At 41.6% G+C, this 17,955-nt stretch overlaps 1 protein-coding gene across 1 annotated transcript in view; it reads left to right on the top strand.

Annotated features, from left to right (window-relative positions):
* Positions 1–1,974: 1,974 nt before the first annotated feature.
* ANKRD22 (ankyrin repeat domain 22) overlaps positions 1,975–17,955 on the top strand; it is a 25,761-nt gene continuing 9,780 nt past the window's right edge. Inside the window, exons 1-2 of the mRNA XM_080911250.1 lie at positions 1,975–2,119; positions 13,202–13,393. Coding sequence (XP_080767376.1) covers positions 2,099–2,119; positions 13,202–13,393 — 213 coding nt within the window. The 5' untranslated portion in view covers positions 1,975–2,098. The remainder of the gene's footprint in view (positions 2,120–13,201; positions 13,394–17,955) is intronic.

A 17,955-nucleotide genomic window follows, 5' to 3' on the forward strand; every position in this document is an offset into this window, starting at 1 on the left:
AAACTGTATCAAGCAGCTTGAGATTGTAGACCCATCTGAAAACGTATTTCTAAAAGAAAACGTGAATGACTGATACTACTTACAGTACAAACTGATTATTGACACTTAAGGATTTGGCATTGAGTTAGCATGCTTGACCAGAGAAACCGACCATTCAATTTTAGATGTATAATACAGTAATGAATTTTAGAACCACCATTGAGATATTTAAAACAATTTGGTAGTTTTCAAGTGTCATAAGCTTATTATGTCAGAAATAAAGGGTGAACATGCTTGTGTCTTTCCATACCATCCTTTATTAATAATAACAAATTCACAAACTGTAACAGTTTTACTGGCAGCAATCAGTGAAAAGACCCCTTTTCCACGTGACAAGCACAGATTCTTTGACTCCAATCTTAATTACTAACACTCTACGACCACACATGATATACCACAGTTATGATATGTGTATATGTAGCTTACAGAATGGCTGTGGACAGTGCAAAAGGCTGTTCAATGAGTTAGAAGCCAGGAAACTGCCATCAGATAGTTTATACAGGGATAAGGAACCAGTGTCTACTGGAGACCCTGTGGTAGTGGTAGACATAGGCTGCAGAGTCAGAGTAGAGCTTCAGAGATGAGACATGGGGCCTGGACCACAGAGTTGGGAGAGCAAAGGATAGGGTCAGGCCCATTCTAATGACAGGGAGATGAGTGGATAGAAATTTGAGGTTGTCTGCATCAATTATAGGGAGTGAGCTAAGTTGAAGTCCCAGGGACAACCCTGAGTTCTCTTTCCATTGGTCTGTTCGTAAACAGGGTGGAATAACACTGTGTGAGACCTCACCATCCATCCAGGTGAGAGCGTCCATTCCTCAGGTTGGAGCATCTGCTAAGTTCTCAACCTACTCCCCCCGTCATGATCTTAATGTGCCTATGTGCTTAGGCGGTCCCGGTTCACAGTGACCAAGGTGTAGGGTGATGCCTTTCCCCCTTTAATGAATAAACTACTTTCCAGTCTGTGCTTCTCAGTTCATGTCAGACAGATGCTGTTCTCCTGTGGCCGGCAGGACAAACAGTCACCCGCCATTGCTCACAATGGAGTCAAATGCTGCTTGTAAACTGAAGTCTGCCAGGGCAAGGCACATAAATAAAACAGTATCACACAACACAAGAGAACTTTGAGCAGGGTTCTGGCTGGTCTCTACAGCACCGTCTAAGAGTAGAGCAGTGACGATTTCAGGCACAGATGGAGTTAGTGGCAATGGAGGAGGCTGAGTCACAGAAACCAGAATAGACATAGAGGGAGTCAGGCTTGGTGCTCTACAGCACCTCAGAGTGACTTAGCATGCATCTCTCTCTCTCTCTTACTCTTTTTTTTAAAGTATGAGAGAGGACTTTGAAGGTTCTCAGAGGAATTGCATTAAAATACATGAAAATGCTAATTACTCTTACTTGACCATTATATATAATACTCTTTTTGAATTATCACACAGTACTGTATAGATGTAATTAATTACCACAGGTCAATTAAAATTAAAAACTAAGTTAAGTTTAATTTATTAGTTTATCGGGCTCTTTAAGTGTCTGGGGGAAAGGTTTGACTTGCTAGCAATGACTTTTGAGGACTCTGAGGATTATTTACCTAACCAGATCCTGTTACTCTCACTGATGAGTTGGCTGACCATAATGGGCATTGAATGCTGGGTTTCAATTAAGAAATTGTGTAAATGCGGTGTCCTGTTTTAAAGTCTTCCTGCTGGCCTAAGAAGTTCCCCCTCCCAGCACCCCACCTGTGCTTCCTTCTTTACTGGCTGCCTCCATTGGCAGAGCACACATGACTCAGAAACCGGTTCCCCTGGCTGTTACAGTGATACAGCCCCGGGATCATTACCTGTAAGCCAATGCCTCCGCCTCACAGCCAATCTCTCTCTGAGGTGTGCTGCTGTCACAGACTGCTGGGAACGCACTCTCAGACGTGGAAAGAGAGGGCACGCCACCAGCTTGGACTTCCAGGGAACTTTCTTTACGGAAAGAAATTTAATATTAATTAGAAACGCCTCTAGAAGATTTACTACTGAATATTAGAGAGGGCGCAAACCCAGGAAGAACCGGGATGGGAATTCTGTATTCTGAGGTATGTCATGTTTCTGAACATAGGAATCCAAAGGAGGTAACAATTTTTCTCTTTTGTTTTCCATATATAATTGTCTATCTTTGTTATCATGACTTATTTCCAATTCTGTTTAGTGTTCCTTGTGAGTATTAAGATCCCTCGTGCTAGGATATTTATGCTTTTTTTGTTTCGTTTTGTTTTGCTTTGTTTGTTTTAACATCTTAACACTAGTTAGATTGAAAGACTAAGTTTTAGCTAGACCCAAGTTGAGCATGATGGGATATGTAGTTTCTGATGTCCTAATTGCAGAGGTGCTACAAACCTTGAAAAACAGAGCTGCAGTCATGGTGTGTCTTAGTGAAATACATGAGGGCAAGAAAAGCTCATACTGAATTGGAGTGTCTAAAAAGACAGACAGTTGGCAGACTTTTCATGGAATCCATGAATAGAGCAACACCTTGAAGCTTGATGTGTGAAAGGAAGTTCACCTCTGGCACTTATTAATACTGGTTAACACCGTATAGAACCAATAACAGGCAGAACAGCTTTGATATTTGGACTATTTCCTTTTGATAGCTGACAGGACATTTTTCTACATTGAAAGTAGCTTACTACAATCAAATACATTTTCAGTGTTTCATAGGGCGATATTTGAATAAGAGTATTAGAGGCACAGTAATGTTGTTGTGGTTCTTTTTCTTCTTCTCCTCTTTATTATTATTATTATTATTTATTATTATTATTCATGACTTACTCCTTGCTGACACAATTATCTTGCTTATCAGCATTCCATTCTCTAAGCTCAAGGGATCCTCATTGACTTTGATCTGCTAGTGTGTGAAAGGTAGTTGTTTGGTGCCTACTTCAAATGCACATGTGCCAGCAAGAGTTTCTGAGTGTCTGCATAAGTGTGCATGTTCCTTCACTAAACGTTTCTGCTCTTTTCACCATCCTGGGAATATCTTGCTCTGTGATTTTGATCTCACCAATAAGCCACAGACATATGAGGATGGCAAAACATATAATGTATTAACATTCTGCTCTGGTAAATTCTCTGTCTAAGAGTCAGGGAGAGAAACTCATATAGTGAAGTTCCTGGGACACTCCAGAGTCCTGGCTCACCCCATGTAGGGTCCACAAAACTGGTTGTGACAAGAATTCCAGCTGTGACCTGTTCATCACTAGCCTGAAATTTCAAACTCCTGCTTAGAGTGGTGGCTTTCTTTTCTTTTCTTTTTTCTTTTCTTTTCTTTTCTTTTCTTTTTTTAAAGACTTTTATATGCATGGAGATGAACCCAACCTTGTTCAAGTGTAGATTAAGAGTGTGCATTGTGGCCCTTTATTCTGCGTACATGTTGATGGTCCCTTAAACAGTGCTGTGATTAGCCTAGGTTGTAGGAATAGCTGCAGGGTTTTTGTGCGTGTCTATCCTGAGCAGTGCAACTCTCTGTCAGTTTGGTGCTGATTTGTCCAGCAAGGCAGGTTTCAGCCAGCTCAGACATGTTTATCTACTTCCAAGAAGAGCCGAGAATCACTCCCAAAGTGACACAAATGTTTAACTTTTCAGCTATGTCGAGGACAAAATGAGTTGGAGGATTTAAAAAAATTCTTTTTCATTGCAGTTTTTTTTTTTTTTTTTTTTTAAGAAAAGATTCATTTAGTTCATCTCAAAGGGCACAGGGCTGGGATATAACATATAGTAACATGAACTCATCGATGAAGTCTTAAAAGTACACCCATATACACACACCACTAGAGGCTCGCAGAGGTACTCCTCAAAGCTCAGTTAGTACTGATCACAAATAGTATGTGATAGGTTATTTCTCCACTAGTGAAATGAGCCAAATCAAGTCTGATTAGATTATATTAAAGGTAGGTTTATTAGGAAGCTGTTCTGAACAAGTTCATTGGCCCCAAGGATTGAGGGCTATGGGGAGAGGTAGGGTGAGAGAGGAGAGAGAGAGAGAGAGAGAGAGAGAGAGAGAGAGAGAGAGAGAGAGAGAGAGAGAGAGAGAGAGAGAGAAAGGATGCCTGCACAGAGAGAAGAAAAGGAGAAGAGACCAAAATGTCTGCCTTATATAGGGAAGAGCCCCTGGGGGAAGGGCAGCCCAACCCCTGGGCTGGAAAGTTCAGAGTTGAGGTCAGGGTATGCCAGGGACTGAGGGATGCCACAGAACCCGAGAACCCAGAGGCCACATCTACTTTGATATGTAAAATCTGCACCTTAGTCCCTGCTCTGAATCCAAACGCAAACATTATGGAGTATGTTTGAAACAAACAATGCTGCTGTGTTGTAAGGAGAGGCACGTTCTAGGTCCTTCTAAATCATTTTTCCTTAGTACTTTGCTTCAGGCTTGGCAAGCTGAAGCCTGTCACTGAATCACTGAGGGAATTTTAGCTACTGTGGAAATAGGGTGTTTTTGTTCCGGCAAACGATTTCTGAACTTGTAGAATCTCCCTCAGATGTCAGGGGAGAATTGATAGCAGGTCTGGGGATGTAACTTGACTGAATAGTCTTCAGCTAGTGGGAGTTTAAAGGCTGTAACTGCTTACTTCTTTTATGGTAGTTCTGCTCACACTGAAGGGTTCCTCCACCCTTCTTTGCATCAGTATCTCCTAGAGACTGTTGACACAAGCACAACGCTTTACCAGGTTCCCAGGTATCCTGAACTGGTGGGTCAATAATGGAACCCAAGCAGGGGTTAAAACCTCCACTTAACCATGGTTCATAACCGCTGAGTTAAACACCCTGGCATGATTCTCACACATCATATCAACTTCTAAACCTCGGCTCCTTTTCCTAACCTTCACTGTGTGTCAATCAAGAAGGGATTTTCACCCATGTTCTTGGTGTTCAATCCCAACAGAAGTCTAATGTCAGGGAAGCAGAACTCTAGTTAAGGAGACTCAGCCATCTCCCTTGGGAAAGGGAGTGCTTCTGTGTTGTAGGAAACACTGAAGAGATCTCTGGGAAATGATCCCAAGGAATATGATACCCCTTCTGAGAGGCAGGATAACAAGGTGGTAACCTGAAAGTAGAGGGGACAAGTGGCCCGATCCGAATCACCAGCTCATGAAGAAGGGCTGCACTTTACACGCATGGCTCGCATAGAAACTCTGGGGATAAAGCTTGGATACCTCCTCTCCTGGAAGCTAGAGGAATGTCCAGCTTTCTACCATGAAAGGTGAAATCCAGAAAAGCAAAGCATGGAGCTATGACAGACAGGAAGTGGGCTGGGAAGTGGTCCTCTAGGTGCAGTGGCCCAGAATCCTTCTTGTGACTGACAAATGTGGCAGAAACTACCACATAGTCTTATAGATCCCAAGACCTTCGCAGACCTGGAAACAGGTGAGCATACAGAACATTCAGGAACAGCTGGGATGTTGTCAACAAAGAGAATGGTAGTGGATGAGTTGAAGAGAAACGCAAGCTCGGGGTCTGTTAATTCCGTTAGTCATTCAGCCATGCATAGTAGGTAGTGCCACCCACAGACCCATAGATGTGACCTCACCTCCCCTGCCATGAGATCTTAAGTGAGTACTATCATATCTAGGTTTTCTTTTTGCTTTTGATGTGGGTTCTGAAAATGAAATTCAAAGTCTTCATGTTTGCAAGGCACCTGAGCTCATTTCTCCAACCCCATCCTCACAAACCATTTTAATACAAACAAAACAAAACAAAAACCATGCCTATCCAATCCAAAAGTGCAGACATCTTTAAGAAAGATAAGTAAAATTCCATGAGCAGTAAAAGCAGCACATGCAGGACAGATGACAGGTTCAGATACGTCAGTAAAGCGTGCATCTTGAAGTCCGGAAGACCAACAACTGCCACAGGAAGAGTTTTAGTTCTTTGTAAACACTTGACACCCAGGAAACTGCATGACTTTAAAATGAAGGGCCAGGCTGTCAATGGGTGAGAAATGGGACCTTAGCTTGCACAGGGTCCCAGGGGCATATCACTGTAATTCAACAAATCCTTCAGATTTGTTCATCCCTCAAATGAGATTATATAAAAGTAAGTCCCACAGCTCCCCCTAAGACCAGAATGGCCTAAGCCCTGTGGTCCTTTGAAACTTACCCAGAGACATTTTTCATTCTTCCCTTAACTCTTCTTTGGACTAAATACAAAACAATTTGTGCCTCGGGGAAACCTGAATGGGTTTCCACTTTAAACTTTTCATCAGGAAAACAAAATTAAGACTGCCATTAATCTTGGAATAACCTCATTATTGTCAGAGGGGATTCCTGTCCTTTGTAAATATTTTCCCCATTTTGCAAAATGATTGAATTTAGCAACCCTCGAAACACTCAGTGAGAATTATTCTGGGTAGAATTTTGCAGTTTATTCCGAGAAGCCAACACTGGCACAGTCTCGGGGTCTCAGTAGGGTTTCCTTTCTCTGTCTGTTAACGGACTAAAAGGCCAAGAAAATCTCTGGTCCAACAGGTAGCCCCTGAGAAATCTCAACTATCCCAATCACAGCAGCCAGAGTCAGAAGTTGAAGAATGGCTTTTACTGCAGGATGAGGACACAGTAACATGCATCAGGAGCACGGAGAAAAAGATCCTAGACAAAGCAGACCCAGACAGAAAAGCTGAAAATCTAGTCTTCTCTCAATATTTTCCTTCCTTTTTTCCTTTTTTCTTCCTTCCTTTTTTCCTTCCTTCCTTCCTTCCTTCCTTCCTTTCTTTATTTCTTCCTTCCTTCTTTCCTTTCTACTTTTCTTTTTCTTTCTTTCTCTCTCTCTCTCTCTCTCTCTCTCTCTCTCTCTCTCTCTCTCTCTCTCCCTCTCTTCCTTCCTTCCTTCCTTCCTTCTTTCTTTCTTTCCTTCCTTCCTTCCTTCCTTCCTTCCTTCCTTCCTTCCTTTCTTTCTTTCCTGAACCTGGCCTTGAACTTGTTGAGCCAGGCTACATCAGGGGGTGGGTGGACAAAAGTCTACAAGGCTTTCCTTAAAGCTGTCAGACTCAGATCAGGAGGGTGAGGAAGAAGTCAGCCATCTTGGAAGTTTGCTCACTTTATTTCCTAGCCAGTGGGGTGGGGGTGGGTACCTATCTGTCTGCCCACGAGGGAATCTGTCTAACTCCTAGTCTCAGTACTTACGGCAGTGTTAATTTTACGACGCCTAAAAGAGACACACAAAGCAGATCTTTTTCCCATAGTTTAAATTTGTCTTCATGGTTTCCTAGACTTGTGCATCTTGCTCAGGCCTCTCCTCCTACTAGACCACATGTCTAACTTTGCTCTGGTCCCCTTTTCTGGTCTTTCTTTCAAGTCCACTCTTCCAAATCCTGCTAATTTATGTGTGAGTAGGTATGTAAATGACTACTTTCCCAGGTGACAGACAGGCTTCACAACTTTTACTCTGGGCCCCTTCGAAGAACCCTTCTCCAACCATAGATTTGCTGTGGAAACCCCTGCACCTGCTCAGCCAGCTGTTTTTTATGACTGTCTCCATGCTTGGTGATTAAAGCCATGTGGTGTTTTCATTCAGCCCAGACACTAGTCATTAGGAATGCACCAACCCCTCCACCCATGTTTCGAAGTCTCTTCTACCCCGTCCTCCACCCTAGCCCCTAGTCATTAGCCAATTCATCTCGGTAAACATCAGTGTTATTCCTCTACTAACCCATGTCTGTAAGCCCATATACTTTATGACAAACATCTAATAAAATGAAGTGTAGTGACCAAAGTTTTGTTTTTGTTTTCTTTTTTTCTGGCCAAAAATTACTTTAGCCAATCTACAGTCCGTTCTGCTGAATTTACCTGTCTTTTCTCCATAGCTTTGGAGCCCTTGAGGGTCATGAGACTAACTCGTTTTTGCCCTGCCCTGTTGTCTCTGCACTCTCTCAGCAAACAGCTCCTATTTCATAGCCAGTCCTGTGCATGCTAATTGGATCCTTATGCTTCAGTAATTAGAAAAGTGGCTAGCACTAATTGAGGGTTTGGATGACGCAGCCCCAAACAAACTACTTCACACAGTCAGGTTTAATTCTTTCTATGACTTTATGGGAAGGAACAGTTAGTGGATGGAGGAGGAAACTCAGCAGAAGTGGTTAGAGATTTTAGATAAACTGTCCAGATAGCACCTCCGAAAGGTAAGAGAGTGAAAACTATAAAACAGGAAGTTCACATCTGAGGCTTGAATTCATGTGAAAGCTCCATCTCCCACCAAAAGGTACATGTTACACACTCCCAGGCTTTTATTGACAATTTTCCCTGTTAAGCCTACACTAGCTTTCTCTTCCTGATAGTTGTTCAAGGACAGTATACCCGGTGTTATGAAATGTGATGCAGAGTGGGGGTAATCTTTAGCGTGCCTAAGCCATGGTATAACCCTGAGAACTTGCACCATGTGGCACACCTGGTGGAAAAGAGGTTTATTAAGGGAGGGGAGAAAAGTGAGGACCTAGGGGAGAGTAGAGGCTGAAAAGCAAGATGGGAAGCAGAGCTATGAGGGCAGAGGAAATAGGGAGAGGAGAGGGAGGAGAGTGAGGAAAGAAGGGGAGTGGGAGAGGTGAAAAGTGGGGGACATGTATGCAAACTGTACTTTGCTTGGCAATCCAGACCTTTAGTCATGTAAATTGGATTTGATACTAAAATCTTTTATAACCCAGATACTGTGATACATGTTTCAAGGCTTTTGTGCTGTTTGATCTAGCCCATGCTGTAAGCATGTTGGGCAAGCCTTCTACCTCTGAGCTACATCTGGAGCTTATGTTTTTAAAAGTTATGTTCTGTGTGCTATGTTGGTTATAAGACACTAAAGCTTCGATGACCAAGATCGTATGTAAAAACCTGGAACTGTCAGTATCCGGGATACTTTTCGATTTTGAGAACTATAAAGCAAAATGTGATTGTAGTTTGAAAAAACAAAACAAACCATTACTTACCTCATAGGGTCTTTTTGAGGACCCTAGGAATAGCTGAGGTACTCAATAAATGTCTGTTCATTTTAGAATTCATTCACTGATTCATTTACTCATGAAGGACACCTTGAATGCCTACTGTGTCCCACACTGCGCTAGATGCTGCGATACAATGGGAAAGCATTGGCAACAATAACTGGTCTTCTGTTCTTGGGTCAGGCTAGTCGGAGACCTGACTGCCAATAACACTGAGGGTCTGTTTTTAGGCACCGTGACAATCACAGATCAGTAATCTATAATGTATTTGCTCACCGTTTGAAAAGGAAGAGGATTGAGACTGAGAGTCAGCATCCCCAGAGGGCTCCACGGTTCCTTGTGCAGCTTCGGTGTGGGGAGGGTGAGCTAGGGGCTGGATGGGTAAGACAAAGAATACAGGCGGGGTAGAGGTCAGTGAACTGGAGCGTGAGTCCTGAGGACCGCAGAGAGTGGGTGTTGGGAATACAGGGGAATTTTAGAGTTTTAGAGGCCGTTTTCCAGGTGGGATTACTCTCAGCTAAAGTGCCCTGAGGCTGCAGGAACTTTAATAACACAAAACAACTTTTTTTTCCCTGTCCAAATGAATACCCCTGTCTTCTTCTTATTTTTTACTTTATCAGCATTTCTCGTTTTGATCTTTAACATAGCCAACTGCACACTTAAGAAGTACAGTGGAATAATGTGACCATGTACAGCATATAGTGACCAAATCAGGTTTTTATTGAATACTTATCATTTCTTTATGCTGGGAACCTTGTAATTCCTATTGCTTAAAACTGTAATTCCTATTGCTTAAAACTGTAGCCACCCTTCCTGCTGGCCGAAGTCTCTTCTGTTTCCTGTGCGCTTTTCTGACGCCGAGCTGCCCCCCACTGGAAACAGTACGAAACAACAGGGAGTTTTTTGGGTTCTACTTTACTGAGTGTCTGACTAAATTATCCTGGTAAATTATCCTGTGCTCTTTAAGCTCATTGAGGAGCTGACCCTGGAAGTGAGGTTGCCCCTCCCATATTTCAGACACTAGCGTGTTTATCTTTAAGTGTTCTTCAAAACCCTTTTCCAGGGAGTTTGGTCCCAGCAGACTCTGTTAATGAGAAAAAGAACTCTTAAAAAAAAAAAAAAAAAAAAAAAAAAGCTCAATGTTGAAACATTGTAACCAGCAGAGACTATTGTTTATCTCATAGTGTAAAACGCCTTTGGGTTGGTGGGAAACAAGCTGAAACCGGAAGTTCAGCTATAGGAGGCTCACTTATGGTGAGAGCTTAGTTGGGATACCCCCTACCAAACCCGGAAACTGCCTGACTCAGCTTTCCCCATAACTTTTTGCTGGATGTTTACAAGCCTTTGATTTGATGATGTGACCTAGGCTTGTTCTTTCAATCAGCCCACGTTAGCCGTCCCAGTTGTGAGTTCCGGACTTGATGTTTTGCTATCTGTGTGATGTTTTTACCTGCTACTAGAGTATTTGTTCTTTTGTTCCATATATGCGTAATAAACTGGATCATTTGAAATGAAACAATGGCTGTTGTAGATATTTCTCTGGAACACACAGAACACTTAGTCACTGTTTATTATTTGTTATTAGTGACTTAGTCACTGGCACCACGACCGTGATAACTCTTACTAAAGAAAGCATTAAATTGGTAGTTTGCTTACGGTTTCAGAGGATCAGTATTATCACCATGGTGGGGGCATGGCAGGGGCATGGCTCTAGGGCAGCAGCTGAGAGCTGGCTATTTTATTCTTTTTCTTCCTCCTCCTCTTCCCCTTCTCCTCCCCACCTCCCCCGCCGTCACTCCTCTTTGTTTTTCAAGACAGGATTCTCTGCTTATCCCTGGCTGTTTTGGAACTCACTCTGCAGACCAGGTTAGCCTGGAACTCAGAGATCTGCCTGCCTCTGCCTGCCAAGAGCTAGAATTAGAGGGTTATGCCACGGGTTTTTATGTTACCTGAAGCTACTAGCATCTCTCAGACACTTCTGGGCCAAGGTTAACGGCCTTTAAGAGATGCCTGGTTCCATATTAAGTTTCTTTAGTCATCACAGGAGATCAATATCACGAGTAAATTATTATATAAGTCTTGGTACTCTGAAGGAAGTGTCACTAATGGACCAAGATGGAACAGGCAATAAACGCAGTGCCATCAAGTCAGGGCTGGTTGTCAGATTCCCACAACACTCACTACAAAAGGAGTACACATCCTAATCCTTTAAATCAGTTAAAGTTGACTAAGCATGCAAATATATGAGTTTATGGGACCTAATCTCATCCAAACCACCAAAGTGAGGCACACTACTATTTGTTTACCTCTTTATTTTTGTGTACATATATTCATGTACATAAATGTGTATGCATGTATTATGTATTTTTGCTAGAAAATGAACTCAGTGCCTTGTACACTTCCCACATCAGCTCTAACACTGAGCTGCCCTCAGCCTTTCGCACTTTATTTTCTAAATCAGAAACTCTGTGTTCCAGCCAAAGGAAGCCTAGGAATAAAGGAAGATCAGGCCATATTTAAATTCCATTCTCTGTGTCTACCAAGAAAGTCCTTAGTGACTCTCAAGAGAAGTGTCTCTTGGTCTTTCTACTTTTACTTTCACTCAGTATTTGTTTTAAGAATCCAAGAAGAGGAATTTTGATCTTGAAAGCAGGAGGGTGGAAATGGACTGGGTGAGGTGTAATAGGGAGTCGTGAGGATTGAGGGAAACTGAGAACAACTGCTGCAAATCCTCAGCTATCTGGTGTTTTGTAGGGAATATGGCCCATCATTATGAAATTCATAGTAATTCAAAGAGAAGCAAGAAGGTGAATTGTAAAATGGTTTAAAAATTTATCAAGAGAATACATAAAAGGAAAAGTATTAGCTCAGGACATGCCAAGACCAAGTTCTTAACACAGAGCGGATTTGAAAAAGAGTGAAAAAGCGTGGGGGATAAGAGTCAGAGCCAGGAGATAGAGGATGAGGGAGAAGGGGAAGGGGACAAGGGAGAGGGAGAAGAGATATTGTTTCTTGTGGTCAAAGAACTGCCTCAGGATAGAGAGGAGGCAGATGTGGCCCATAGCCAAATGGCAGTTTATAAAGGTAAAGGGGGAAATCCCATGTTAGGATGAGATATTTAATATTTATTGGGCATATTAATTAGGTGAACCAAAGAGGGCTTTTGATAGCTGGAATTCAACACTTGGATAACTGAACCTCAGGAAGAGGAAGGAGCCAAATAAGGGACTAGACCCTGGTGGCTAGCTTTAGGAATGTAACCTAATGGCTTCAGCAGTGCAGAGGGAATGGGCGAGAAGGACAAGGCCTGCCAGAGCCATGCTCGAGTGTGCTTGAGCTTCTCAGAGTTCCTTCAATACAGCTTTAAGATGACATGTCCCAGGTTCCTCACAGTAGACCCGGTTCTCTAGAAGCACAGAACAAATAGAACACAGAACAAATGTATCCATAACTTTAAAGGTAACTTTTTTATTAGATTCATTTACACAATTAGAGGCTGAAAAGTCCCATAAGGTAACTTGTAGGCTACAGAGTCTGGAAGACAATAGCACCAAGGAATTTGACACCAGCAAACAAGAGCAAAAAGGGGGAGTCAAAGACACAGCCCTAGATGAAATCAGGGCCTAGAAATCCCCTGGAGGGACACTGTAGTGATCTGCATTTTTTTTAATATTTTCATGTTTGTTTGTGTGTGTGTGTGTGTGTGTATGTGTGTGTCTGTGTGTGAGTGTGCGTGCCTGTGCCTGTGCTGTAGTGCAGGTGTGCAGGTCAGTGGACAACTTACAGAAGTTGGTCTTCTACTTCTTCCTTGTGGGTTACTAGATTCAAACTCAGGTTACCAGGATTGATGGCAAGTGCCTTAACCCACTGCAGAGAAAGCCACATGGACTTTTGATTACCCGTGGCTGACCTAAAGTCTTTCTTTCCTTAATGCACAATTCTGCTCTACTCAGATTCTACTCTTTCTGACAATCTCTTCTTAATGATGTAAAATTTCCATAGCGGATGACAGTCATAGTATTTCATCCCTTCGTTTACTCATTCATCTACATAACCTTCTGCCCATTTCACGTTGCAAGTGATTTTGGAAAATGTAAGCAGAACTTGATGGATGGATGGATGGTAGACTTAGGGAAATGTTTTCTTCTTGGTGGTTCATGCCTGTATTTCAAGAACTGTTCTGTTTTTCTTCACTCAGCCCATCTGCCAGGCAGCCTACCAGAACGACTTGGGGCAAGTGTGGCGGTGGGCGAAAGAAAGCAACCATTACGTGGATATTCAAGATGGCTTCAATGGCGATACTCCCCTCATCTGTGCCTGCAGGCGGGGGCACCTGAGAATTGTCTCCTTCCTCTTAAGGAGAAATGCTGACGTCAACCTCAAAAACATGGTGAGTTTGCTGTGGAATGATGGTCTAATGCAAATGGCATCGTTTCAATGGGGACATTTCTATAGGCCTAACTTGGAATATGTCTTTAGCCAAAAAATTTTATCCACTTAGATACACTTACAACTTGTATGATGTTAAAACAAAGAATGTACAACTATAAAGAGCTGTGTAGTTTCTCTTATAATCTGATGTTTGCCAAAAGAGGAACAAATAAGGTAAACAAACAAACAAACAATGAATGAATGAATAAGCCAGAGGACCTAGACAAACAGGACAAGGGGAGGTTGTGACAGGACTAATGGAGACGAGGGAGAGGAGAATGTAAGGAGATATGGGGAATATAATCCAGATATACCCCGAGCAGAAGGAGCGACTGTAACTATGAAGCTTCTCAAATGCTAGAACTGATGTCACTTTTCCTTCTTACAGAGTCTAACATAGACAATTCTTTTCTACCTGCTTTGCCTTACAAAACCCAAGGGCATTTTGCTTGACTAAAAGCATAAAAACAGCATTTTAACCAGCAGGGATGTTTGGTGATGACGTCATTGTGCCTCTGAAGAAGAGAACGGTCCACTCTGTTGGCTATAGGCAGCTTCTTCTTTTTCTGTTCTTTCTCCTACCTGCCTTCTTTCTCCCTTCAGTATTATAGAAATAATGGGGAAAAGAAAACTTGGCGCATGCTACTGTTGACATTCTTCCCTGTTGTCTTGATAGAGAGTTACATTTTTTTATAGTTTCTTTTTCACTGATGTGTATTCATGTACTTGGTGCTGACTTACATGAAAGTATTTTCACCCAAGTCTGTTGTATATTTTGAACATATTTTCTTGTTCCTCCTTACCTTCTCCTTATAAACCCATATACCTCCTTACCTACTCCTTATAAACCCATATACCTCCTTACCTTCTCCTTGTATACCCATATACTTCCTTACCTTCTCTGGTCTCTCCTCTCCTATTAGTCTCCTTTGTTCCTGAAGACAGTTTTACTTCTAATTCCAACTTTTTTAATTCTAACTTCTAACTCCAACTTCTAATTCCAATATTTATACATGATTTCATGTATCTCTATAAAAATAACCCACAAAGGAGAGAAAATGTGATATTTCTCTGTGAGTGATAGTTTACTTAACCTGTATCTCCAGTTGTGCCCATTTTTCTATAAATGATGTGACTTCATTTTCCTTTGTGCCTAAAACAGTCCATTGTGCATGTGCATGTATACCACACTTGGTTCATCTGTTTCTTTGGTGATGAGCATTTCATTTGGTTCTATGACTTAGGCATGGCAGAGTATGCCGCAATAAGCATGGTTGTGTGCTAGGGACTTTCCTGCCACAGAGAGGAGTGTTAGAGGGTCTTTGTTGATAAAGTGGCCCATAGAGGAGATCAGAAGTCAGAGTTGTCAGGGAAGGGAATGAGCCAGGTGTGATGGTCACGGACTCTTAGAACTGACTTGCTAGCAATCAGGGCCATTTCTGTGGCTCTGACTGAGTAGCAACCAAGTGCTTCCTTATTTACACAAGTTTCTCAGGACAAAGACAGACTAATGGTTATCTAAGTGGTACAGAATGTAATTTTGACCCTTCATTACATGTTCAGGGTTAAAGTTCAGTCACAGTTAGAAAATACAAACAGAATAGATGTTTCTCCTTATTGCTTAGCCCTATAACTACAATTTAAAGAATGGAAACAATGTCCCCTCCAAGGTAAATACATTTAATGTATGGAGGCCTGCTTTTAGGCTGGTAATGTTTGCTGTTTGAAAGCACCCCAGACAAACAGAAGGTATTTGTGCCAATGTTTTTATGAGTGGCAAATATTAATACCCAACTTCCACTACTGTGTTTCATTGGCTATGCTATAATGTAGGAAAGATTCATTTTAGCCAATCTATCTGATTTATTGACTTTCATTCTTTTATGAGTGTGCCCTGTATGACCCCTTATCCTTAAATTACATTTTTTAGAGACCTGTAAGCCTATATATAGTAAAAGGAGACCTTGACTCTGTAACTTATTCTTCTGGCCACTCAGAGTTTGTCAATTGTCTCTGTTTGCCCTGTATCAATATCAATTATGCTATTTGAGTTAGCTGAGGGGCAGATACCCCAAGAAGATGCCTAGAGTAATGGCCTCATCTAGCTGTGCCATTTATTGTCTGTGCTTACCCTCTAAGGCGTAAGAAAGATATTTGAGTAGTGGCCAGATAAAGTTAATTTAGGATTTTCCTAAATGATTCTGACATATTTGTTTTTCCTCAGAAATGACATACAATGAGTCATAACGCAGAAAGTCCCCCAGGAATGTAACACACAGAGACCCAAAACCCAAAAGTGAGAGACAGAAGGACAGCGGTTGCAGCCATCCATCCACTCTGCTTGACTGGAACTGTGTCAAGCATCTTTGCTGACTTCAAGACTCTTGCCATTCCTAGTGGGCGTGGCTGTGCCAGTTGCACAACAGAGTATCTGTGATGGGACTTGGAGCTCTTAGGTAGATACCCAGAAGCGGTGTGGCTGAACCACGTCTGTTATTAGGGTTTTGAGGTACATCAGTAAGGACTTCCCACAGTGGCTGGACTAGATACATCCCCACAAGCTCCGTGTTTGGATCCCTTTAGTTTATATCCTTGCTGCCTGATGTTTTCCAAATGAGAAACTAAGATAAATAAACAAATCAAATCAAGCATACAGACAGAATGAGGGGAGACAGTGTCAGGACTAGTAGGAGAGGAGAGAGAGGAAAGTGTAAGGAGCTATTAGAAACACACCCCAAACACGCTTGTTTTTAGTGAGTGCTGTTCTGGTAGGAATAGAACATTAACAGAATTTTAGTTTGCATTTCTCTTTTGGCTAGTGACAATGATCCCTTTTTTGTTTGTTGAACATTTATAATTTGGATTTTGAGAACAGTCTGCCTTCTCATTTGCTCCTTTATGGACAGAGTGGTTTGGTTTCTTGTTTACATTTGTTAGTTCTTTGTGAATTTTAGCTATCAATCTTCCTTTAGTTGGGGCATTAGAAGAAGACTACTCAGTTTGATGTTGCAGGCTGTGTCTCCACTTGATCCATGATGTTGTCTGCCATGCAGAAGCCTTTCTATTTCAGGAGGTCCCACTTGTCCATTGCCATTAGTCCCTGAACAACCTTAATCGTACCAATTTAAAAACTCCTTGCCTGTGCCTACATCTCCCAGTGTTTCCCCTACTTAGCCACTATAGTTTCAGAGCATCACTACATGGAGACTTTTGCATTAAGGTTTTTGTCCTCTTTGTAGCAGTAAATATTATACAAAGGTGAACAGTTCTAAGCACCGTGCCATACTATTTCCTGGTACTTTCTGTCCCCTGTGGTCTCTCTGCCTCCATGGTTAGCCCCACACTGGCCCCAGCAGTGGCCGCCCTCTTGTGACTCTCTGCTCTGAACATTGCTCACATTCACTCTTTAGACTTTATTTTTTGTATAGTGTGAAAGATAGGGTTGTGGTTTAATTCTTCTACACGAGTTTCACCAGAAACCATTTGTTGAAGAGGCTGCATTTGTTCCAATGTATATTTTTGGCATGTTTGACAATAAGCAGGCCTCTGTAGTTGTGGGATTTGTATCTGGGGTCTCTTTTCTATTCCAATGACCCACACGTTGGATTTTGTAACAGTACCACATATGCTGCTTTTGCTGAGGTGGCTCTGTAGGATAACTTGAAATCAAGTTCAGTGGTACATACAACAATTTTCTTTTTCTTTTGCTCAGATTGCTTTGGCTGCCTGACCTTTTTGCTTCTATTTCACCTTTGTGATTCGTTTTCTATTTCTGTGGATAATGACAAAATTGAAATTTTTGATTAGTATTCTATTGAGTCTATAAATAAGTTTTTGTAATATAATAATAATCACAACATCATTTCTCAGCACCCCAACTGGGTGAACCCTTGGAACCAGGCAAAGCATGACAGAGATCTCTTAATTCTTTTGCTAGGGTTATCCAGATATACACTTTAGACAATCATAGACAGGAAAAAAAGTTTTCTTGATATTTTTCTCACATTTGTCATTGATTTGTAGAAAGACTACTGATTTTTCTAAGTTAATTTTGTACTCTGCTATGTTGCTGAAATGAATGTGTTAATCAGATATGAGAGTTTTATTATGAAGTCTTTAGAATCTCTTACATAACAGAATTATATGATATGATCCCTTGACTTGTTTCTTTTCTGTCTGTATTCCTTTTATTGCTTCTTTTGTTTTATTGCCCTCCCCAAGATTCCGATCATTACAGAATAAGAGTGGAGAAAGTGGGCACACACGTGTCCTGTATCTCATTTCATTTTATGATAATGTTGGGCATAGTTTTGTGGTTTGAAGACTTTATTATGTTGAGATGTACTCTACCTTTTTATAGTTATGTTCGAATTTTTAATATGCAGATACCCTGGATTTTGTCAAAAGTCTTTTTTTGATCCATTGAGATAGTCATGTGATTACTGACCTTAAGCTGATTTATTAATTCTGTATATTGAGCCTTCTCTGAAATGAATATTAGTTGATCGTGGTGGATGTCTT

This window comes from Micromys minutus (genome assembly GCF_963924665.1).
Source record: "Micromys minutus genome assembly, chromosome: 2".
In the NCBI taxonomy this organism is placed as follows: Eukaryota; Metazoa; Chordata; class Mammalia; order Rodentia; family Muridae; genus Micromys; species Micromys minutus.